Source organism: Pipistrellus hanaki (genome assembly GCF_964339955.1).
Source record: "Pipistrellus hanaki genome assembly, chromosome: 1".
NCBI lineage: Eukaryota > Metazoa > Chordata > Mammalia > Chiroptera > Vespertilionidae > Pipistrellus > Pipistrellus hanaki.
In genome coordinates, this window is record NC_140503.1 from 54,935,394 (window position 1) to 54,961,439 (window position 26,046).

General features: G+C 42.5%; 1 protein-coding gene across 2 annotated transcripts in view; it reads right to left on the bottom strand.

Moving 5' to 3' along the window:
• SLC27A2 (solute carrier family 27 member 2) overlaps nucleotides 1-26,046 on the bottom strand; it is a 40,397-nt gene that overhangs the window by 13,654 nt on the left and 697 nt on the right. Inside the window, exons 2-5 of one of the 2 annotated variants that reach the window (XM_084894243.1) lie at nucleotides 18,066-18,275; nucleotides 14,544-14,702; nucleotides 12,933-13,057; nucleotides 1,123-1,317 (exon numbers count right to left, since the gene is read on the bottom strand). In XM_084894243.1, the coding sequence (XP_084750369.1) occupies nucleotides 1,123-1,317; nucleotides 12,933-13,057; nucleotides 14,544-14,702; nucleotides 18,066-18,275 (689 nt within the window). The remainder of the gene's footprint in view (nucleotides 1-1,122; nucleotides 1,318-12,932; nucleotides 13,058-14,543; nucleotides 14,703-18,065; nucleotides 18,276-26,046) is intronic. The other variant, XM_084894244.1, reaches the window with a different exon arrangement.

The window sequence follows — 26,046 nt, forward strand, 5'->3', positions numbered from 1 at the left end:
CCTTCACTTCATCCTCCCCTTCCACTCTGAAAAAGCAATGGCAAAAATATTCTCAGGTGAGAATTAAAAAAAAAGTTCTTATCATCACAAGAAGAACAATGATAACTATATGAGGTGATGGATGTTAACGAGACTTATTGTAGTGGTCATTTTGCAATATATACAAATATTGAGTCATTATGTTGTACACCGGAAACTAATATAATGTTATATGTCAATTACATCTCAACTAATAAGAAGTATCTTTTTAATGCAGTTACTAGAACACAAACGTTTTAAGATAATGCTTCTTATCTCTGGCTGCAGAGCTTTCAGAAAACACTGATGCCTGGGCTTCTCCTCAAGATGTCTGCATCCGAAGCTTAGGGGCTGAGGCCCTGCCCCTTTATATGTAAAAAGTTCCTCAGTTGGTAGTAATTCACAGCACAATGAAATGGAAATACCACATTTCACCATTTCACAGAGTATGGTAAACTTACGGAACTGGTAATGTTCAGGTGTTTTATCCTATCTACACTAAGAAAAGAGTAAGATGCAAATTGACAATACCTTTGCAATGCCTACCAGCCAATCAGGAGTGAGTATGTAAACTAACCCAACAAAGATGGTGGGTTAATTTGTATAAGCAGGCGCCAAGCAGTGTGTGTGGGGGTGGTGAGGGTGGGGCAGGATGCTGGTGTTCTGCACCGCCCCAGCTGCTCCAGGCCTCTGGGCACGTGGGAAGGCGGAAAGGTGGTTGCAGGCTGGAGTGAAAAGGTGGCTCTGACTGCAGCGAAGGCAGTGCTGGCAGCCAGGGGAAGGAAGGCCCATTCTTGCACAAACCTTTGTGCATTGGGCCTCTAGTACACATATAAGTGACATAGGAAAACTTTACCTGAGTTGCAGATGGCAAAGGCATATGGGTTGTCATTCACAGAAATTAAGATTTTTAAATTACAGCACCTGATCTTCCTGAGGTCCTTGTTACAGAGACTGAACAAAACCTCTCTTGGTGATATAAATGGATCGCAGCTCTGATGCTTTATGAAATTCTGATAAAAAACATCATCATGACATAGCTTTTAAGAAATCTCTGTATTCTGAAAACTGCCTATATGTGCTCTCATTTTTCAATGTACTTACTCTCTGTAGGTAGTTTACTCTCCCAACAGCACCAATTTTTCTCGTGTAATTCACGAAGCCGATATTGCCTTCAGTGGCAGCATAGAACTCATAAATGTGAATGTCCCCAAATCTCTTGATGAATTCTCTCCACACATCTCCTCGCAAGCCATTTCCCAAGGCTACTCTCACTTTGTGATCACGGTCGTTTGGTTTCTGTTGGAGGAGGAGGAGGAGGAGACCAAATTGAAACATCTCTGGAGACAGTACTCACCTATGAATAACTGGCTTTATGTTTCCACATACTTATGGTGATCATGAATTCACCTTAGTGAACACATCACTCATGCACATAACTCCTCCTTTCCCTCAACACGTGCAGTCTGGACCAACATTTAATCCATATTTTCCCATTTTGATTTTTTAGAGGCAAGCTGAGACAATTTGACAGAACTCAGTGATGCCAACATTTAATCCATATCCAATCGGAAGCTAGAACAGTGTATTGATGTTTTCTTGATGGTGCTGGTGAATTTTAGTGAATTGCCAGAAAGGAGGGGCTATGTGGCAAAGATGTGTCAGAGACTAGAACGATCTGAAGCAATGATTTTTCACTCGACAAGGAAGAAGAAAACTAGGAATGCAGCCCAAGGAAAAAGGTCATTTTCCACAGAGCCATTAAAGAGCAATCATATTAGAGCCTGAGGGGCCTGGAGAGAATCATCTTGCTCATACCCTCATTTAACAGATAGACCAGCGGGCACAAGACCGAGACAATGAAACTGCCCCACAGGGACAGGAGAGTAGGAGAAAGCTGGCTCTCAGTTGCATCAGTGGCCTGGGAGGAATATGCTTCGCTATAAATAAAAATCACAAAAGGAAAAGCTGTTTTGAATGTAAGAAGTAAAGGAGAGCTTGTGCCAGCAAGAAAGGGGGGGGTTAAGATTGGGGTGCATTCCACTCAACCATATCATTTATGAGGCTCCTGCAAATATGCCTAAACCTATGGTTTTTATAATTATACTAGAGGCCCAGTGCACAACATTAGTGCACTGGGGGTGGGGTGGGGGCGGGGGAGGGTCTCTCAACCCAGCCTGCACTCTCTCACAGTCCGGGACACTTCAGGGGATGCAGGCCTAAGCCAGTAGTTGGACATCCCGAGGGGTCCTCAGCACTGCCACAGAGGAGGGGAGAGCTGTGAGCAGTGCTCCCTCTGTGGCAGTGCACTGACCACCAGGGGGTAGCTCCTGTGTTGAACATATGCCCCCTGGTGGTCAGTGCATGTCATAGCGACTGGTCGTTCTGCTATTTGGTTGCTTTGCATATTAGTCTTTTATTATATAGGATTTTAAGTTAATAAGGCAATTGATGTCCTCAAGGAGATCACAGCCATGTGGGAGAGGCAGGTAAATAATAAATATAGTTTTAACTTGTATATTTTGTTACTCTATGATTTCTATTCTAACGAAAAACTGAATAGAATGGGGTAAAAGTGCTGGGTAATGAGGACTTGCTTCAAACATCAAGTTTTAATTTCTTGGATAGAACAGCATTTTGCTTTGAAGAGCATATGCTCACAGAGTATATATATATATATCCTTCCCTACTCTGTGGAATCACTGTGAAGTGATTTAGGAATAGGGGCTCCTCTTGGACAAGAACTATTTGAAGAGAGAGGCAGTCCTCTGATAAAGGTGAGGGTCTGGATAAGGCACGTATACACCAAACCAAAGCAAGCCTTGAATTGGTTTCCATGTGGGAGGAGCCAAGGGACCTGGGGAGCAGCATATATGCATTTAATTTTTAAGTAGCTTCTTGGTCAAAACGCAGGTGCAGAAGCTCTTTCAGGAATCCTAACCAGAGAGGTGGACAGATGCTGGCCACTGGTAAAAACTGGGCCGCCTGAGCAACCTTACCAAGGAGGAAATGTATAGAGAACTGTGCCAGGTACTGCAGATGATATAGATGTCTATTTGGCCTCAAAAGCATTTACAATCTAATGGTACCTGAAAAGCTGTTTGAAACTGGATGAATTCTAAGTCCAGAGGTCACTGAATCTATTCCCTTTTATAATACCTGTTATGTAGGGAGACCAAGGTTTGCCAAGGCATGTCTCAGCGTATGCTGTTGTCCTGATGTGCTTGTTACACTCCTTTCACTCCCAAGTGTCTCCATTGGGATAATGAATTCTGTGGCATCCCATCTGTCCATAGTCACTGTTCTCAGTAAGAAATGCCAGCTTTTCAGAGACCCTCACCCCCCACCACTGCTGTGCCTCACAGCCATTCCAAGAATAGAAGATCACAGATACTGGAAGGATACTTCCTTTTGCTTAAAAATAACCCATGGCTGAAACCGATTTGGCTCAGTGGATAGAGCGTCGGCCTGCGGACTGAAAGGTCCCAGGTTCAATTCTGGTCAAGGGCATGTACCTTGGTTGCGGGCACATCCCCAGTAGGTGGTGTGCAAGAGATCCATGATTCTCTCTCATTGATGTTTCTAACTCTCTATCCCTCTCTCTTCCTCTCTGTAAAAAAATCAATAAAATATATTAAAAAAAACAAACAAACCCATGACCTGGGCTTACCTGCTCCTAGGCCCATGTGAGAAACTCCCAAGTAACAGTCTAGCATGTAAACTCAAGACCTTACTTATTCTGAATGCAGCCCACAATCACCCTCTTAGTTCATTTCCTTGTCTACTGGGTGGTGAACATCTATCTCCCCCCAATAGATTGTAAACACCTTTGAAACCAAATAGCCTATCTAATAAAAGAGTAATATGCACATTAACCGTCAATTCACGATAAAGATGGCAGCACCCACAGCCAATAAGGAGGGAATATGCAAATTGATGTGACAAAGATGGCGGTGCCGGCTGGAGCAACAGAGCTGGCTGGAGCAGGTGGGAGGCTTGGATTCCTTAGTTAACCCAGCTGGCTCTGTGGCCACCACCCAGACAAAGCCATAGTGGTAAGGTTGAGGCAGAGGTGGTTAGGGGCGATCAGGCCAGGAGGGGAAGGCAGTTGGAGGAGATCAGGCTGGTGGTGGGAGAAGTTGGGAGTGAGCCGGCCAGCAAGGGGGGCGGGGGAGCAGTTGGGAGCAAGCAGGCTGGCAGGGGGGGCAGTTGGGGTGAGGAGGCTGGCAGGCAGAGTGGTTAGAGGCGATCAAGCAGACAGGCAGGTGAGAGGGTAGGAGCCAGTGGTTCCAGATTATGAGAGGAATGTCCACAGGGATCAGGCCTAAACCAGCAGTAGGACATCCCCTGAGGGGTCCCAGATTGGAGAGGGTGAGGGACACCCCCCAAGCCATGCACGAATTTCATGCACTAGGCCATTAATATATTATCCTTTGCCACAGCTGACCACCCCATTAGATTGTAAATGTCCTTGAGGTCAAATATATTTCTACCGAGTTTCCCTGAAAATAAGACATCCTCCAAAAATAAGACCTAGCGCATGGAAAGATAAGACATCCCCTGAAAATAAGACCTAGCGCAACTTTGGGAGAAAAACATTAATATAAGACACTGTCTTATTTTCGGGGAAACAGGGTATATAATTCACAGTACCTGAACCTGTGCTTTGCATATAATGTAATCCCTGAAGGAAAAGAGGAAATAACTCCACCAGGAAACCCTCCACTTCCCTGTTCAACAGTTAGTAGCTGTGACACCAGCACAGGGCAGGGCGGTGGGTGCAGGAGGCTGCAGGTGCCCTGGCTGTGTGGGAGTGGGCCAGCCTCACAGGTGCAGCTGTCACCTGCGGTAGCAGGTAGCTGGGGCAGGCATAGTCACAATACCATGGGCTCAGTTTTCATCATAATCTGAGGGATCTTATTACGTCAACAGAAGAGATTAAGGCTCTAGGCTGGAAATGTTTGTGGACACACACACAAACCTCGAGATCCTGGAGCCTTCTGAGATGGCTGGTTCTCACCCAAGAGTGAGAAGGCTGAGTGTACTGGCTGCGACTCGGGTTTTCCTTTCCCAGAGGAGACATGGTGTTTTCACATCACCAAAGCCACTCCTCAAAAGAACCAGCTGTATGCGAAGTCAAAGGTCATCTGGCTCAGCTTTCTTTGAAAGGATCAAACCTTCTACTCCACACTAGAGGTGAGCTGCGACGTGCAAAAACACCTGGGTGCTTAAATCCTCACGGGATTTAATGGCCGATGGAGGGTGAGAGGTCAGTGTAGCCAGAGGGGAATGTAGGGCCCCGGTAATCAGAGTAGCAGAGGGCTTTCACTGAGTGCTTTACTATGTGCCAGGCATTTCCCTAGGTTACTAAAGAACCCCATCAAAGCATTTGCTTCAAATAACAATTGAGGAAATTAAACCTGAGAGGATTAAAATAATTTGCCAAAATCATTCTGGCTGCAACATAGTTTCTCCAAGATTCAAATTCCAATCTATGTGCCTTCAGAAAGTGCTTTTTTTCCTTAGTTAAAAAAAGAAGAAAAAAAAAAAAGAGTGACAGATACATATAATAGTTTAAGAATTGAATAGTACTGAAAGGCTTTTAGATGAAGGGAGCTGTTAATTCACTTCTCTGTTCTCATCCTTTGTCCCAGCTCACCACCCTTTTAACTTATAGCTGTTTCTTATTCTCTTATTTCTAAACTAGAGGCCTGGTGCATGAAATTCGTGGGGAGGTGGGTCCCTCAGCGTGGCCTGGGATCCATTGGGGGATGTCTGACTGCCAGTTTAGGCCCAATCCTGTAAATTGGCAGTCGGACATCCCTCTCAAAATCCAGGACCACTGGCTGCTAACTGCTCACCTTCCTGCCTGCCTGATCGCCCAACCACTCTGCCTGCCTTCCTGATCACCCCTAACTACTCTGTTTGCCTGCCTGACGGCCCCTCACTGCCTCTGCTTGCCTAACCGCCCCTAACTGCTCTCCTTTGCTGGCATGATCACCCCTAACCACTCTCCCCTGCCAGCCTGATAGCCCCTAACTGCCTCTGCCTTGCCCCTGCCACCATGGCTTTGTCTGGAAGGAAGTCTGGCCCATCTGATCTAATCCTATTTAATAAAAAAGTAATATGCAAATTGAGCATCACTCCAAGACACAAGATGGCCGCCCCCATGTGGTCAAAGATGGCTGCCCCCATGTGGACACAAGATGGCCACCACAAGATGGCCTGCAGGGGAGGGCAGTTGTGGGCAGTTAGGGGTGACCGGGCTGGCAGAGAACAGTTGGGGGAGACCAGGCCAGCAAGGGAGGGCAGTTGGGAGGACTCAGGCCTGCAGGGGAGGGCAATTGTGGGGGCAAACCTGCAAGGGAGAGCTGTTAGGGGTGACCAGGCCTGCAGGGGAGGACAGTTAGGGGTGACCAGTTTGGCAGGGGAGGGCAGTTAGGGGTGACCAGGCCAGCAGGAGAAGGCAGTTAAGGGCAATTGGGCAGGCTGGGGAGCAGTAAGGTGTTGATCAGGCTTGCAGGGGAGTGGTTAGGGGTGATTTGGCTGGCAGGCAGAAGCAGTTAGTGGCAATCAGGCAGAGGCAGGCGAGTGATTGGTAGCCAGCACTCCTGGATTGTGAGACGGATGTCCAACCACCAGGATCGGGCCTAAATGGGCAGTCGGACATCCTCAAGGGGTCCCAGGCTGGGCTGAGGGACACCCCTTCTCCATGCACGAATTTCATGCACCGGGCCTCTAGTTAGCATAAAACCCTTTTATTAGTATAGATTAAAGGCTTATACTACTATCTTTTGGTTAATCAATTTTAGACAATACTTATTGATTTCCTATTGTGCTAGATGAGAATCAAGCTCTCTCCCATTTCCTCAATGTCACAATTTCTGGTAAAATCAATATTCAGTGTTCAAATTGCTTTGCTCAATTTGATGAGTCAAGTGATATACTATGATTAAATTCTTGAATAAATTTCTGTTTCTCCTAGAATTAATCACCTCCCTGCCCATTTGCTTTGCTTTTCTAGTTTCTCTTTGTAGGTATTTTCTCATTTTCCAACAGCCTCTAAGAAAAATTTTCCTCATCGTGAGATCAATCAGATGATATAATTTCCGTTAGGCTCCTTTGAGCCTCAGCTCCAGTCTGGACTAGTTGCTCCCCAGGCCTGGCGCTTCCCTTCCCTCTCCTTCCCAGGTCCTAGGGTTTCATCTCTCTCCTTCACGCTCCTGTTTGGGAGGAACATTTTTTTCTAGTAACTTCCTGAAGGAGGATGTATTACTAGTAGGAGGTAAATTATTTTGAGACTTTGGATGTCTAAAATTATTCTTATTGTACGCTTGATCAATAATTTGATTGGATATATAATTCTAGATAGGCAACACTTTTAGCATTTTGAAGGCACTGCTCCTGTGTCTTCCATCCTGGAGTGTTGTTGTTGGCAGGTCAAATGTTATTCTTACAGGATCTTTTCTTCCTCATTTTTTGGTCTTAAATTTCATCCTGACATAGTTTTCATTGGGTACTCTATTGGCCTTTTCAAACTGTCCTTCAGTTCTTGAAAGTTTTTTTTTGGTATTATTTCTTTGATAATTTCCTCCTTTATATTTTCTTTATTCTTTTCCTGATTTCCTATTAATTAGATGTTGGATCTTTTGGATTGATATTCTAATTTTCTTACATTGCCTCCACTCATGTCCATCACTTTACCTATTCTTCAACTTTCTGGAAGATTTTTTAATTTTATCTTCCAAACTTTCTAAAGATAAAAAATATTTTCAAATATATTTTTTTCAGGAGATCTTATTATTTCTTTGATAGCATACTATTTTTGTTTTATGGATATAATATCTTTTATATCTCTGAGGATATTAATTACTGATTTCTGGGAAGTTTTTCCTGTTATTTGAATTAAGGCTGCTGTTTCTTTTCTTTAAATTAGGGGTGTCGAACTCAATCAGAGAAGGGGCCAAAATCTAAAATCCAGCCTAAATCGCGGGCCGAATGGTTTACTGAACAGTCATAAACTGACAATGTTATAAACTGACAGCGGAGTGCAGTGATGACAGCGCGGTGCGGGCCACATTGCAAGGCCTGGCGGGCTGGATTTGGCCCGCAGGCCTTGTGTTTGACACATGTGCTTTAAATGATCATTCCTGTTGGAGGCTTTTCTCAGGTGTCTGCTGGACCTTAATGGCTATTTATATTTGAAAATAAGGCAACTAAAAGATGTTTGGTGTGGCTCAGTGGTCGAGTGTCAACCTATGAATCAGGAGGTTACAGTTTGATTTCCAGTCAAGGTACATGCTTGGGTTTTGGGCTCAGTACCCAGTAAGGGGCATGTAGGAGGCAGGTAATCAATGATTCTCATCATTGATGTTTCTATCTCTCTCTCTTCCTCTCATTTTCTCTCTGAAATTATATATATATATATATATATATATATATATATATATACACACACACACACACACACACACACACACACACACACACACATATATATATATATATATATATATATATATATATATATATATTTTTTTTTTTTTTTTTTTAAGTTGTTTCAGTAGCCTTATGTGGTGGGGAGAGGCTATTGTTCGGTGGGCTGCTCTATCTGGTGATGGGCAGTGACCAAAGTCTAATTTCTTTTCTGGGAAAGCTGAGTTCTCCCAGAATTACCCTCCTCCATTCTCTTGTCTATAAGCATAAACTGGCTACTGGAGTTCTAAAAGCTCTACCGGAGAAAGGGAGCTGGGGGTTTCCCTGGTCAGTAAGTAGATATTTACTCAATCTCTATTTCCAGTGCCTCACCCCTTTCCTGCTGGCTCTTGGGACCCTTCAGTTCAAAGCCTCTCTCGGTCCTCTCCAGTGAATAAACCTCCTTTTTCTCTCTCTAGGGTGGGAGAGGGGGCAGCTCATAGTAGGTGCTCTATACATATTCATTGAACGAATCAAAGAAAATTCTGCCACATACACAAAGGAAGAAATAAGAGAAGATACTCAAATTAGACAATCACTCTTATCTAATGTTGAGGGAGGTGTTGGATAGCAACTTAAGAAATTTTTTTTTTTTTTACAGTATTATTGTTGAAGAGTCTTATCTATTTACCCGTCTTCCATTTATATTTGGGGCTTAGCATTCTGAGCACCTCTTCACAATGAAAGGCTAGTTTGGTTCATTTCCTGTCATGTGTAGCTGTCAGTTCCCATTTAGTTTGTGTCATTGCCTAAAAAGACAGCATCATTCAGTGACCCTGTTATTTATTGGAACAAGATACCTCTAAAGCTGAATGTTTCTCTACTCCAATTAGGGACTGAAGGGGTTAAATGAGATTTTGTCCTGCCTACAAAGAGTGTGACCCGGGTAGGAGGAGGAAAAGGGAACCAGAAAAGAGATCTAGGGGCCACACATAGCAGGCATGATATTAGGAAGGGGAAATAAGGTAGACCATAACTCTGAAATAGCTGGATAAACTCAGCTTATATCCTAATGTTATCTGCCATCCTTCCAAAACTAGGTAATCTCTGTGGTCATTTCGTAGCCCCAAATGTCTATCTCTGTATCACCGCCATTCTGGCAGAAAACAGAACAGAGAGGTATGTAACAGCGCGAGTGAAGAGTGACCAGTTTGACCTGTGGGGCCAGGACAGGGACAGGCAAGAGGAAGTTGGGAAAGAGCAGAATCAGGGAAGGTGCCACAGAAGGTGTGTTGTGAAGAGTGCAGAGGGTATCCTAGCCATCCAGAGAAAGAAGGGCCTCTGGTTAGCTGGAAGGCACGTGCAGAGCTGCAGAGTGGTGGGATGAAGGGCCTGGCATATTGGGAACTAACTGTGAGCAGTGTGGCAGAAGGTGAGACTGGGCTTGACTGGGCCAGATGAGAAGGGCTTTGCTTTACTGAGAATGAATTGTGAATGTGGCAAAGCATCCTAACGGGGCCTTTCATGGAAGAGTGATGTGGGAGAGCGTGTTTCAGACAGTCCTGTGGCCGCAGTTGGGAGATCCCCTGGAGGGAGAGAGGCCTCTCTGTAGAGCAGAGACATTGAGCCTCACCCCTCTATTCCTGTCAGTGGGTGCTTTCTCCTCTCCTAGGGAGGCAGGCTGAAGCCTAGCATATTCACTGGTAAGAACATGGACTCAGGAAATTTTTTTTTTTTAAGATGGTGAATACCTTCTGCCCTTTCACTTCTTGGAAGTCTCCCAGAACTCAGGAGGACAATAAAAAGATGTATATTGTCTTAGAAACCAAGAGGCATAGCAACAGGGAACTATGTAGTACAGAGCAGAGAGAGGCAGGTCAGTGACATCGCAGGACTGAGGGAGGTGAAACAAGAGGCAGGTGCCAACAAGACATTGAAGACACCAAACACAACTGAAGATGGGATGAGGTGTCAGAGGATTTTTGAAAGTGAAAGTCTGTGTAGGAAACAGCTAGACCTGCTGCCCCTCTCCCTCCCTAGATAGACAGGAGGTTTATTCGCTGGAGAGGACCTAGAGAGGTTTTGAAGTCAAGGATCCCAAGAGCCAGCAGGGAAGGGGTGAGGCACTGGAAATAGATATTGAGTAAATATCTATTGATACTTACTGACCAGGGAAACCCCCAGCTCCCTTTCCCCCGTACAGTTTTTAGAACTCCAGTAGCCAGTTTATGCTTATAGACAAGAGAATGGAGGAGGGTAATTCTGAGGGAGAACTCAGCTTCATGGTGAACAATATAACTACTTTTAAAAAGCAAGTTCATAAGCATAAGTTACCACTTTTTCCTTCTGAGCAAATTTACATGCCAAGAGATTTTCAGAATCTGTGTAGCTTCCTGTGCCTCAGCTTTTTGCTTATCCATCCATCCATCCATGGACACTTGGGTTGCTTCCATCCATATTTTAGCTATTATGAACAATGCTGTTATGAACATGGTATACAAATAGCTCTTTGAGACATTGCTTTAAGTTCTCCTGGATATGTACTCAGAAGAGGAATTGCTGGATCATATGGCAATTTTATTTTTAGAGGAACTGTTTTCCACAGTAACTGTACCATTTTACATTCCCACCAACAGTACACAGGGTTCCAATTTCTCCACATCCTTGCCAACCCTTGTTGTTTTCTGTTTTTTTGGTAGTAGCCATCAAATGGGTGTGTAGTGGTATATTATTAGAGTGTGTGTGAGCCTGAAAGAGCTACACACAAATGTTTCTTTTCCTCAAGTCCAAAGGCAGATCCCGATAGAACTAATAGAAATAACATGCTCTCCCTCAGGAGACTTCTATTTGACAAGGAGGTAACTTTAGACAGAGAAGAAAAGCCAAACAGAAGGGCCTCAGATGGGTTTCTGGGTTTTAAAAGAGAGTCATGCAACCTTGAGGAACAGATGGAAAACTATGTGAAAAAAATTCAATGATGACACCAACAGAAATTGCTGTAGAAGAGGTCCTAACCCCGCTTACCGCTAAGTATGACCCTCATGAATCCTTTGAATCTGCCCCCCAAATCAGAATAATAAGTGTGAAGCCCTAACATTTTGGGGGAACATATTACCTCCTTTAACTTAATTATGTCTTTCCTTGGTAAGAACTTAGATGTTCATTCGGCAAAATTTGTTACTGCCTAGGATGTGCCAGATAACAGATCTTGGTGCTAGGGATCTGGCATGGAGATTTCATTTAATTGGGGGAGACAGACAACAGTCATGCAGACCTGGACTGTGTCAGATGTGACAGTGCTGCGAAAAGCAGTAACCCATGAAATGAGCAGTAAAAGGCAGGTGATAACTTCATTGTTAATAGCAGGGGCCTCTGATGAGGTGACATGTGGTTCAAAACGAATGAGAGAACTGGGCTAGAGCTTCTTACAATACTTAAACGTCTTACACACAAAATTCTTATACACAGCAGCTGTTAAATAAGTTGATCATAACTAATGTTTATAAATAGTAATTTATTAACTTAGCGATCCTTCCAATTTATTTTCATATGATGAGTGAAATGATTAAAGGAAGTAGAATCTGGTGAATTTACTGCATTGCCTAGTCTAGTATTTTTTTAACTGAGGATGATTTTGCCTGCCAGGGGACATCCGGAGTGTTTCAAGACAGTTTGATTATCAGGAGTTGGGGAAAGAAGAGTGGAAGGATACTACTGGCATGTCCTGGGTAAAAGCCAAAGATGTTACTAAGTATCCTACAGTGCATTCAATACGTCCATACAGCAAAGGGTGAAGGGACCGAAAATGTCATCAGTGCCACTGTTGAGAAGCCTGATCTGGTGAGAACTGAGGGACTGGGCAGGAGGTGCTCTTACAAATATTCCATCAAGATATCTGGACAAATGTAAACGGGATAGATCCAGGGCCCTTGGAGTTACTCTGGGGCATCAGACTTAGTTTCAAAGCCACATAGGGATTTATTCATTCAAGTAACATAAACTAAGTTTCCTGAATGCCTTTGGTATAAGAGAAGGCAGGGAGACAAGATGTGGTCCCAGCCATCAAAACTTTTATTCCCCAGGGAGAACGGGAGACATGAAGACAAACACCTGCAATGGGACAAGGGCCACCATGGGGTAGATGTGAAATGATGTAGGGTGGAGAGTAATGACTCTTGTTGGAGTGACCCAAGTAGGTTTGACATAAACAGTCATTTGAGCTCAGCTTTGAAAGTGAGTAGGTTTTAAATAGGCAGAGAGTGGAAAAGAGGGTAAGATATGAAAACAGGAACAAAGGTAGGGAGTAATAATATTAAAAGCAAATGTTATTCAGCAAATCTCTTCTGTGCGATGGGGTGGTGCCAAGCACTTTGTTGTGACAAATAATTAAAGTCTAAAAATAAAAACTGATAGATGCAAACCAGCAAAAGCCCAGACCCAAACTGACTTGAATTCCCATCTTATCCATTTAAAAAAGATAATAAAACATGAGGAGTTACCTGGGGTGAGTTGCATAAATACCGAAGCAGTTCACCGATATATTGAATGACAGTGACATTATATTTTCTGCAATCATCCCAGAACTGGCTGGCTGAAAATTTGTTCCGCAAAACTAGGGTGGCACCTACAGAGAAGGAATAGAAAGGGTTAGTAAGAAGAGTGCCACAAGTATTACACTCATAAATGTGCTGAGTACCAAGTATATTCAATGCATAAAACCCCAAATGAGACCTGGTTTTGTCCTGTAGGAGCTTCCAATCTAGACAGAAGAAGACATAAAAAAGTCAGTGTGCAATAAATAAAAGGTTCAAGCAAGTCCTGAAGGGAATGTGAGTGTATGAGTGTGTGTGTATGTGTGTGTGTGTGTATGTGTGTGTGTGTGTGTGTGTGTGCCTTTCTCAGCAAGGGCTGAGAAAGGCAATTTTTGGAAGAGGTAGGATTTGCATTAGCTCTTGAGAAATGAATATGATCAGGGCCACTAATTTCTAGCTGATTTGGAGGCTGATATGGGGCTAAGTGTTTTATAGCAGCTAAGTTGGTGAGGGAAAGGAGCAGGGTCTTGGGCAATTGTATATATATATATATATATATATATGTGTGTGTGTGTGTCCCCCCAAAAATGTATACACATACTTGGAATAATTATAAAGGCAGTGCTTATTAAAATACATTTCATTTTCAAAATTGAGCTATGAGCTGTTAAAGTGTGTATACATTTTTTTGGGGGGATACCCTGTATACACATATATAATTATTTATAATAAAATAACATGGTGAGAAAGAGTTAAGTTTTTTAGCTTAGAGCATTAGAGATGGTTTCCTGGAAGAGGTGGATACAAGACAGAGCCTTAATGTAAGAAAGATTAGCACCAATCCTACTGAAAGAAGAGAGGGTGGCAACTCTGTTTTGAACAGTAAAGTTTGAGAAGGAAAGAGAGGATGTGACAAGCCAGGTATTCTGACCAGAGCTGAGGAGTTGTAGGAGTAGGGAGGAATAAAATAGAATGGGAACAACTGAAGGAAAAGTTCAAATGAGATGCTGATAGAGACCAACATTCAGATTTCTAAAAATGGAAATGATGGCAGAGAATTATGTATGGAATATAAGAATCAAGTGTTTGCCTTGGCTGCTGTGGCTCAGTTGGTCAAGTGTCATCCTATTCATGGAAAGGCTGCTGGTTCAATTCCTAGTCAGAGCACATGCTTGGGTTGTAGGCTCAATCCCTTATAAGAGGCCTGCAGGAGGCAGCTGAATGATCACTCTTGCATTGATATTTGATATTCTTTCCACACCCACCCCTCTTTCTCAAAAAAAAAAAAAATAAAAATGGTAAAACAAAAAGAATCAAATGTTTTGACCTGGATAAAGACATCAAATATTTTTATAAGTTTCTTCCTTGACATACTGAACAATTATAGCATTATACTATTAGGTAAACAGGCATGAAAAAAATTATTTAAATATCTGCTTGCCAGGTGTGAGTCAAATAGCTTTGTTATTAACACCTTCCTACCACACAGGAGAGTAGCCAAATTTTGAATTACTTTTTCTTATGAGTAGATGTGAATGTATACTGACCTTCATTGCCTTGTTGAGAGAAAAAGCTTACCAGCCACAATGCATCCATGTAAGCCAATCATAAGCGCAGCGCTGTGGTACAAGGGCAGAGTGGTATAGATGATATCATCTTTCTTAATCTTGCTTACACGACTGAGACCGGTTCCGAGCCATAAGCGATGATGATTGATCTTTGCAGCTTTTGGGAGACCTTTGTAAAGATACAAGAGTAGGTCTGAGTGAGCCAAGACCAGCCATTCACAGACATGTGGTCTGGGAGAGAGATCTGGCTTAAGATTCATCGTAGGGTGATTAGAGAATTGCAGATTGAAGGGCCATAAATCCGTTAGACTAGGAGTTGGCAAAATTTTCTATGAAGGACTAGACAGTAAATGTTTTAGGCTTTGCATAGTCATACAGTTTCTGTTAAAACTACTCAGTTCTGTTCCTGTATTGTAGCCCATAGCAACCAAACAATAAAGCAGCGATTTTCAACCTTTTTCATCTCATGGCACACATAAACTAATTACTAAAATTCTGTAGCACAACAAACAAACATATTTTTTGCCAACCTGACAAAAAAATTAGGTATAATTTTGATTCATTCACACTGGATGGCTATTGTGTTGGCTGCTATCATTTTTTTAATTTGACAATCTAAGGGAAAAGAGGTCAGTCAGTGCCCCTGTCTAAATAGTCAGGTATTGCATGTTTTAAAAATTCTTGCGGCACACCAGCTGAAAATCGCTGACATAAAGGAATGAATGTGGCTGTGTTCCACTACAACTATTTACAAAAACAGGTCTGTGTGCGGGGGTGGGGGCTATATTTGGCCCACAGGCCAGACTTTGCTGACCCCTGTGTGACATGGTTATTACTGTAGTAACTTTAAGAGAAAGGAAGAAACGGCTATTCCATTTCTGCTCTATGTCTACCACCTTACAGAGTATTTTCAAAATTTCGTTTAATTCTCATAATTTATGAGATAAGTAGAGTTATGTTCTCTAATATGAAGATAAGAAGGCTGAGATTCAGAGTAAATAGCCTATCCACCCCATTACCTTCCTTCATAACTACCTTTATGATTTCTTATGTAATCCCCTAGAGTTTCTGTATGTATTTTACACACATATATATAAAATTATAAGCATTTGCTTATATGTTCTTGCCTTTTCTTCCATTTAAAAAATAAAAACACTCTTTAGCACTTTTCCTTATACTTAACCATTATCTTGGAGACCTGTCCACATTTGTACATAGAAATTTCCCTTATTTATTCATTCATTTATTCTCTCTCAGTTGCACCCAGTCCTTTGTATGTGTATATTATATTTTATCCACACCATTTTGCTATTTTAAATGATGCTGCAGTAAATAACCCAGTCCACATGGCAGTTCACACTATGAATGTTACCATGCTTGTAGGATACATTTGCTGAAATGAGATTGTGGGGTCAAAAGACATGCCTTTGTAAATTTTTTTTAATGGACTAATCAACTTTATTAAATCATTATACTTCTTACACTGGCACTAAACAAAGTGTCTATTTATATTACTGGATAAAAATTATTTTGAGATTGTTGCTTAAAATGATAGCTGAGCCCTAAGCCTTTGTAATTTTGATAGGTACCGCCACAGCGCCAGGTGTGAGATCAGTCCCTATTTTTCCTCCCGTCAGCAACATACGAATGTACATGCTTCCTCATAGCCTTGCCAAGGTGTGCTCTCGAATGGGAGAATTTTTGCAAGCCCGAAAGGTGAAAATTGATATCGCAGTGTAGTTTTAGTGTACTAGACTAAGTACATTTGTATATTCATAACTATAATTTACGTAAGTTTTTTTTGTAAGACCTTATTGAAAGGATATGCTTATATTGTTTCCTATGGAAGGTCAACTTGATTGAGGAGGGTGTAAAGGCCTTACTAAGGGGCTGAGCTAGCGTTTAAGACCTAAGTGGGTCATTGGCTTTTTGAAAAGAAATGCAGTTCTCTGTACACTCAGACTTTCAGTACTTGATGGTACCTTCACCAGGTATCGCCTAAAGAACTGCAAACTACCATCATTATAAACACAGTTCAAAATTCATTTTCTCTGGCATTGTGTTAGTATTTAATGCTCCATTTTAAGAAATACATTAAGAAATAGAAGAAAACATCAATAAGCCCATTGTATTCACTATGGAAAAAGAATCTTCTGAATTGCCAAACAGGTTTGGCTCAGTTGATAGAGTGTTGCCTGCGGACTGAAGGGTCCCAGGTTTGATTCCGGTCAAGGGCATTTACCTTGGTTGCGGGGCACATCCCCAGTAGGGGGTGTGCAGGAGGCAGCTGATTGATGATTGATGATTCTCTCTCATTGATGTTTCTAACTCTCTATCCTTCTCCCTTCCTCTCTGTAAAAAAAAAAAAAAAAAAAATCAATAAAATATATATTAAAAAAAAGAATCTTCTGAATAGTAAAAGCACTGAATTATATATAGACATGCATAGCCTTTGCTACTTTAAAGTACTTTCAGAAACTTTCCTAATTTAAGATTTTTATATTAATGAAGAATTAAGAGTGCTTGGTAACTATTATATAACTTTGTGCTAGGGACTGCCCTTGGAGGAACACAGAAAACATTTTGTCTTCCAGTTGCTTAAGGGAGTTATTTGAATTCATGTTTATAAGAGCAAAATTTTATTTAGCGACAAGAAGAAAAATAAAATAAACATCAACCCAATTATCTTCTACATAAATATAAGTTCTGAATTACAGGATTCGATAAGGATGTGGATTCTCTTTTTCTTCCTAGAATGGGTTTTATTTTTGACAGCCCAAACCTGCTCGGTGAAGGTGTTCCATACTTATCTATTTAGTGTTAAGACTAGAGCTCCCAGTCACTCACCAATGGTTCATTAATTTCCCAAATGGAAGTTTACAATTTAATTTTTCCATTTTCTTAAGAATTGAGGACAAAGTCTCATATATTAAGGTACAGTCTGTATGTAGTAGAAGCATTTGGTTAACTATCCGGCCTACCATTTGGTTGGCAATGTAGTATATAACTTTTGGGAATAACAACAGTATCACCATAAGAGTGGTCGGGGAACTGTATGAACAAATGCAATAAAGCTCCTAGGAACACACCTAGTACATCCTACCCTTAATATTTATTGCCCATTCCATATAGAAGTGCTCCAGTAACACTGTTAATTGGCACTTTTTTTTTTCTTAGTGGTTCATAAAAATAAATGTGCTACATCCCAATGTGATAAAATATAGTATTTTAGACCTGGAGTTGAGAGTCATCCTACACCACAGCAGCAAACAGCTTCAACTCAGTGTTGCATGGGAAGATAGCATTTATATAAATACTAGAGGCCTGGTGCAGGAATTTGTGCACCAGTGGGGTCTCTTGGCCTGGACTGTGGGATTGGGCTGAAACCAGCTCTCCGAGATTCCCTGAGGGGCGCGGGTCAGGCCAAGGGACCCCACCGGAGCACAATCAGGGCCCCTTTGAAAACCTAACCCACCACTGAACTCCTTCTTAAGGGATAGGTCCATTTCTTTTAGAATTTCTTTATTTTTACCTGTGGTTCCAGAAGTATAAATGTATAAGGCAGGCGTGGAGAACGTGACTTCAGACCTCCAGGACTCTGGGATAGGCTCGGTTGATACTTCATCCACTTTGTCGAGGAAAGAGTCAACTCCTTCTGTGTTGGAAGTTCTGCTCACGTAATAGACGGACACATCATCCTGCTTCAGGCTTGGCAGCACCTCTTCGACAGCTGCTTGCAGTTCTGAATTTGATAAGAAAAAAAGCCAAACGAATAAAATTAGCCATTGAAGTTCTATTGGTGCAACAGGTGAGAGGGTTAACTTGAAATGCAAGCAGTTAGGGCGGGGTCCAGAGGAAAACAGAGGCAGGTGGAACATTGGCAGGGGCAGACACGGCAGTTTGAACAGCCTAACCATAGGAACAAACCAAGCAGAAACCAAGGAAAGGCCTGCAGTAAACAAGGTGTACGAACGCACAGAAACAGAGAAAGTTCAGCATAGGAACAGAGGAGGAACACACAGAAACACGGAAAGTTCAGGTCTGTGGCTGGGCAAGAACAACTGAGGGAATCAATCAGGTGACACCACAGGGACACACAGAAGCAGGCCTGCAGCACATCTATCCCCCTGGACTACAAGGCTTTCAGGGGCAGCCCGTTATTGGGCCCCCCTCCCCTGGCGGGGAGTCTGAGTCTGTTTATAATACATTTCCCACACTTTTGCTTAAATCTCCTGGTCCACGTAGCTCATTCTTCAGCGTCGCAAGACACTACCCCGGGAAAACACTAGGCTCACCATTCAGGTTATCAACACACGATTTTTGTTAAAATGCATAGACATGACAAGTAATGCTTGGAATTAACATCACAAGGTTCTGATAGTTGAGGGAAGGTTGGGTTTTAGTGGTTTTTCTTAAGCAGCAAATGGTTGGTTAAAATCTACACAAACAAATGAACATATGGGTAAACACCAATATATGTAAGTGCATATATTGGCATACATCTCAAATAAATTTAGTTATTCCCAATATGTGCCCCACAGGATCCGAGGTGAAAAAGGAAAGAGAAGAGAAATGAAAATAAGGGAGCCATGCTAAGTAACAAAGAGGATGGAAGTTGACTTTTTTAAAAAAAAAAAACACAAATCAGTAACAGGAAGTTCCATTAGGAAGCTTCAGCTGATCTGAGAAATAAGCTCCAAAGTTCACAGGCACATCTCTGGTTTGAGAAAAACAACGATTAGCGTGTTTTCACCCTGGTCACAATACAAGAGTAGATTATTAAAGTCATTTAAAGTGGTCAGTATTGCCTTAGCTGGTTTGGCTCAGCCTTCGGACCAAAGGGTGCCGGTCAAGGCCACATACCCTCGTGGCAGGCTCCTCCCAGGCCTGGGCCCTGGTCGGGGCTGGTGCAGGAGGCCACCAATGTGTTTCTCTCTGTCTTTCCCTCTCTCTTCCACTCTCCCTAGAAATCAATGGAAAAAGATCCTCAAGTGAGGATTACAGAGAAAAAAAAAAAAAAAGTGACCAGTATTTTTAAAATTACTAGTAAAATAGAATGAAATAGAAATTTTCAGAGAACGTCATGCATAGTAAAAGATAGGCTTTTTTTTTTTTTTTTTTTTTTTTTTTTTTTTTTTTTTACAGGTTTTGCTTCAGTTATGTGGGTGTTTGGGTACTGGATCACACAAATATGTATTTTTTACTGTGGGAATTTTAGATCCTGATTTAATATGCAAACCACATTTAAGGTTTGCTACTCGGATTTCTGTGCTCTTAAACCATAGATGAGATGGCCTTTAAGCTTACTTATCTTGAACTGTGACGACTAAAGTGGATATTAATGGGAAGGTGACTCAATACCCCAGAGAACTGCCTTGGGGAGGCTCTACCTAAGTCATCTTATATGCTTTGTTTTTCAGATGTTTGTGAACCAGCGAACTCTCAGTGCCTGGGATGATGCTCAACCGAGCCACACAGACCAGCGCGGATGCATTTACATTTTTAAAAAAACATTTTAATCAGACTCATGGACCTGATAAAAATAAATCAAATAGTACAAAAGGGTTTATAATGAAAATCAACAGGCTTTTACTTCATCCCTCCTCAACACGAAACCTTTTTAAGCTGTTTCTTCTGGCAATCAACTCTGCATCACCAAGTAATGTACTTTTCCTGCTACCTGAAAACATCTATATATTACTATCAGACACTTTAAATGTTTCAAAATCCCTACCCCCATTTTACCCATGTTCACTCACAACAGTTCATTTTACACTTAGACAAATACCATTGTCTAAGATAATGGTATTTACATCTATTTTGAGACCATAATTCTGTCTTCTGAGCTTTGTCTAGAAGCTAAAAATCATAATCTGAATCGACAAGATTATGACTCTGTAAATACTATTCACACTGCAGTCATATGTCCACTTACATATAGGATCTAATGAACAAAATAAGTTAACAAACAAAACAGAAACAGACTCATAGGTACAGAGAAGAAACTGACAGCTATGAGAGCCGAGGGAGGTTGGGGGCTGGGTGAAAAAAGTGAAGGGATTAAGCAAAACAAAACCCATAAACAACTTCATAGACTCAGTATGGTGATTACCAAAGGGAAAGGGGAGAGGGAAGGTAGAAGAGAAAAGTGGAGGTAAATGGTGATTGAAGGAGATTTGACTTGGGGTGGTAAATACACAATACAATATGCAGATAGTGAATTACAGAATTTTACACCTGAAACCTATATATTTTTATTAAGTAATGTCACTCGAATTAAAAAAGCAAAAAGCAAAAAAGGGCCTACCTGGTTTGGCTCAGTGGATAGAGTGTCAGCCTGTGGACTGAAAAGTCCTGGGTTCAATTCTGGTCAAGGGCACATGCCCTGGTTGTGAGCTCAATCCCCAGTGGGGGGCATGTAGAAGGCAGGTAATCAATGATTCTCTCTCATCATTGATATTTCTCTCTCTCTCCCTTTCTCTCTGAAATCAATAAAATATATTTTAAAAAAAGAAAATAAAAAAAGTATTCCCAGTTACACTAGCAAAGTGCTAGTTTGTTTTTGAATAGAAATGTACTACCACCCCCTTTTAAGCAGGCTAAGGAGAAAATTTGAGAACATGTTTAAGTTAGCTATCCATTCAGACCTTGGGTTTCTTGGCTGGGACCCTAGCCCTAGAATACACTACTTATTTGATGTCTGTGTTTCTGTCCCCCACCATCCTATGTACAGACTCCCTACACTATGGTTCCAGCCCATCCTGTGCTCATCATTAGTTTCCTCTCTGGCAATGAGACCTGAGAAAGAAAGGAAGAAAAAAGAAAGAAAGGAAGAAAGGAAGAAAGAAAGGGCACCTCTCTCCTATACCCACTGCCAGACGTAAACTCAGATATAAAGTCTTTGATAGGGTGAGTCTGGGCCTGGGGGAGACTGGGTCTAAATAGATTTTTTCAAATCAGGATACATGTGATTTGTTTTACATCATTTTTTATTCCCTCTCGCCCAAAGCTTCAGAGAAGAGAGTCTATTACATTCACCCAGAAAAGCACAACTCAATGCAACATTTACTGAGTGACTATTGCCTGGTGGTATGGCTCAGTGGTTGTATTATGTGCTAGATATATGAGAGAATTCTATGTCCTTGAGACAATCAAAGAGAATTAAAGCGACTCATCAAAGTTACTCCTTGGGAAACCTAGAGAGATAACAGGAGTGGAGATAAGATTATATCTGTGCCCTGATCCTTGGCTAACATTGACACTGGAAAATGATCTCTTTCCAACAGAGTTAGGCTGCTGCTGTTGGCCATTCCTTGAATTCTCTGAGTCCCTATTTTTTCAACAGTGGAATCTTGCCAATAAACAGCTTAAAAAATTACTATTATTCAAGTCCAGCCTGCTCTCGTCCTTACACAGTAACATTCTTTAATGAAGCATCTCACTGAGTTACAGAACTGATGAAAAATGCCTCTGGGGCTCCTCTTGCCTGAAGTGCCCCCTCCCCAATTGCACTTGCTCAGCTCAGTTGTCACCCTCTGCTCCCCCCCCCCCCCCCATAGCACTTGGGGGCTCCTGCAGCCTACTTATCACATTCTCCTGGATGTCACCATCAGAGGTGTAGGTGGCTTAGTTTTTTTTGCTGGACAGTAAGATTCTTGAACTAATTCATTTTTTTTTTTTTTTAACTTTTCACCCCACTCTGACAACTAGCTTGTACTTTGTGGGGACTCTAAATGCTTCTTGATTTGAGGTTAAATTGGTGTGCCATCTGCTTTTCTTAATCTAACCTCGAAAGTTTATATGACAAGACTTCTCCTTGGTCCTGACACTAGTTTTATAATGAAGTTCTCCCATTTTCGAACTTACAATGATGCAACATCTTTGAAAAAAAATTGGAAGCATTTTCTCTTATCACATTGCTTAAAGGTCCGATTTTGTTTTTCACAACCTTAAAATCCAGGTCAAAAGTAACCTGGAACATTTTATAACCTCTCTGGACCCGGGTCTTGCAACAGGAAGCATCTTTAACTGTTACTAAAGCCTCGTATGAGAGTAGAGGCCACCCTGTGGGAGCTTTGCATGGCTATATTGGCTATATTGGCTCAGATCGTGGAGACTTGGCCAGGGAACGGATGGGAGCCCTGGGTTACCCCTCTCGTAGGAGAGCTAGCTTAGGAAAGCCTAAGTGGAAACAAAGCAAACTGAGCATTATTGTTTGGGTCATTTTACATGGAGAGTATAATAAAATCATACTAAGCTCTCTTTTGGATGGTTTCATAAGATATCCTATGTCATATGAAATTAATTATATAACTATATAATTATAATGAATTAATTCCTGTGTTTCTCATATTCCACGTTTGGGAGATTGCCTGAAAAACTGCCAGACCAACAAGTTGGCTTCTATCAACAAAGCTAACACAGATTCAAACAGGCGAAGGCAATTGTTTTCCATGTGATTATTTGCACCCTAAGAAGGATCCAGAGATGTACTACAGAGAGAAGACGATATTCTCTGGGAGGCAGGGGCTTCTGTTTGACTCGGGGAAGTGTTGGTGAATCTTTGACTTTTGGGAAATAGAGAAAAGCTGAAGAAATAACCGGGCACTGAAATTCCTGATAGTGCAGACTCAAACCCTATTGAATTGTCACCATGCCAACACGAAGTTCTAAAACCCCTCACCTTTATGTACCATGTTCAGATGGAGTAACAGGATAAGGGCCCTGAAAGTGAGAAAGAAAATTGGATTCTGTCCCTAGCTTTCTGTTGCTAACTAGCCATGCGACTCCAGGCTAGTGATATTACACCTCTGGGAAGTTGCTCAGCTATGAAACAAGTGGAAATTAGACTAATCATTTCTCAAAGTCTAATCCTCAGACCGTTTGCTTCAAAATCATGTGAGGATGGGGTGGGGCTTGTTATAAACATACTCATCCTTGGTCCCACCACAGTTTTTCCGGATCAGTGCTTTTTGGGGATTGGAGTTCAGGAATCCATTTTTCAAAATAATCTAGCTTCCCAGGTGATTCTTATGCTCATTAAAATTACTTTTTTAGTTTTTTTTTTTTTTTTTTAACTGAAGTATAATACACTCACTGGAGTTGGAAGATTATAGGATTAGAATATCTGTAAGATTCCTTCCAACTTGAAAGAATTCTAAGAATCTGTCAATTCAACACATTTACACGTGGGCACGTTTACTCAGCATGCAACTTTGGACTCCGTGCCCTGCCTCCTCTGCAGGAACTGATTCCGGTCAGAGTGTAATTCTGCACGCTGTGCCATAGTCCCTCAGAGATTTGGAAAAACTGAATATTTTGCAAATGTGTGGCCTCTCTCAAAGGTCAGTTCACTGCCAGAAAATGCCATGGGTCCACTGGAAAGCTTGGCTCCAGCATGATCTAACTGTTGGAATTTCATTATGTTCTCCATGCAAAACGACCCAAACAATAATGCTCAACAGCAGGGGACTGCTGTCTGGGTGGAGATGGAGATATCTGGTTGTACTGTTGACCTGAAATTCAGAACCAAACTTTATTATGGTCATTGAAACCCAAGTTCTTTGTCTACAAAACTCACAGTCCTTGACCTCCCTCACAGGGGGCCTGGGACATAGTCGTGTGCTGCACGATAATGGTTTGGTGAATCCATTGAGATTCACTGTTTGATGAAACGGATATACAACAGTGGTATACTAGGTAGCCGAGGTGTGTAGTAGGCTAAGCCATCTAGGTTTGGGCACTTTATGACGCTGGCACAGTGACAAACTGCCTTACAATGCATTTCTCAGAATGCATTCCCATCGTCACACAATGCCAGACAGTCAGTTCTGGGCAGTGTAATAGCATTTCAATTCCTCCTGAAGTGGTACAAAGATCACAGTGCTAAGACTTCCCTCTGAATGGACTGGTAAAGGAACAGATTTAAAAAAGTCTTTCATTAAATCATTTCTCAGGCAACTGGAAACTATTGGGAGTTTTCTTTGAAAGGACCTGGCCTCCAAATTACTCCATTACTCCCGCACCCCTGCTTTTAAGCTTTTAGATAACACCTTCATTTCTGGGATCTATTATGCCACATGGAACAGATGTGAACATTTCCTGGTTTCTCACAAGTGAATAGCTACCTCATCTTCCTGAAAGGCAAACTGCTTAGCTTGCCTCAGTTTCCTTAGCCGTGAAATGAAGGGGAAAGCAGATGGATGTTTGATGCCTTCCAGCTCTACTTCCGTACAGCCGTGCAGAGGAAGGAACACCACCCGAGGGAAGTCAGGCCTCTGAAGCTGGATAGACCTAGTTGGAATTTTGTTGTTCCTGTTAATCCTCACCTGGGGATATTCTTTCCATTGATTTTGAGAGAGAGAGAAACATCCGTGTGAGAGAGACACATCTATTGGGTTGCCTCCTCCACGCACCTCCGTGGCGGCAGGGATCCAGCCTGCAGCTGACATAGATGCCCTTGACAGGAATGGAACCCGATACCCTTCAGTCTGTGGGCTGACACTCTAACCACTGAACAAACCAGCTAGGGGCCATGTTGGAATTTTAACCCTCATTTCCCTCAGCTCTATAACGGGGGTAATTAATCAAAGCATCGGGCATAGGGCTATGTCAGAAAGGCTTCCCAGAAAGGTGAGGGTCCCTGGCTCCCTATTCCTCCAGGCCTTTCAGCCCGCCCCTAGCCGGCCTCCTCTTACCAGCACAGTGAGAAGCCACTTCTAGTCCTTATCATGTGCAGAGATACGTTTTCTGGGAAGGGAAAGCCTGCAGCCTGGGGGGTAGCGTCACAGGTTCTTGGTTGCTTCCTGTCCTGGTCACCACGGTAGCGCGCAGTTACCATTTCAGGTCTTGTTGAAATATCGCAGGAGGTGGCAACAGAACCAAAGGACACTATCGCTATGGATGCAAAAGGGGCTCACCAGGGCCCCGCAGCAGATCCCCCAAGTCTTCTCCTCGGGGATCAGTAGAGTCCCTTTTCTGCAGTGAGAATCCAGGGAGGCTAACAGTACTTGGGGACTGGAAGCAGCCATTGCACGCGAGGAAACCAAGGGCCAGAGAGGGAAGGTGACTTTCCCACCATCACTCAGCCAATCAAGTAGCAGAGGCGAGAACAATTTTTTGTTGTGTACACGGTCACCATCCTCTACATTTGAACGCAGTCGGTCTTGTTTAAGAGCTTGGACTCTCATGGTGGACAGTCCTGCTCACCTGACCCCTTCCTCCCAGCTCTTTGACTTGGGGAATGAGGCTTCCCCTCTCTGGCCCCAGGGGCCTCACCTATAAAGCCCCATAGTAAACCCTTATCTGTTGTGAGGATGAAAAGCCACGCCGGATAGCGCTTGACACCGTGCCTGGGACGGTCAGCTCCCACGGGTGGTTCTAACGATCATCACTTACCATTTCTAGGAAGAGTTTCCGCCCCCTCCCTCCTCTTCACCTCCAGATCCGACGTGATCCCCCACCCGTCCCCTCGGAGGAGCCCAAGGCCAGGGCCGAGGAGCCGGCCCGCGCGG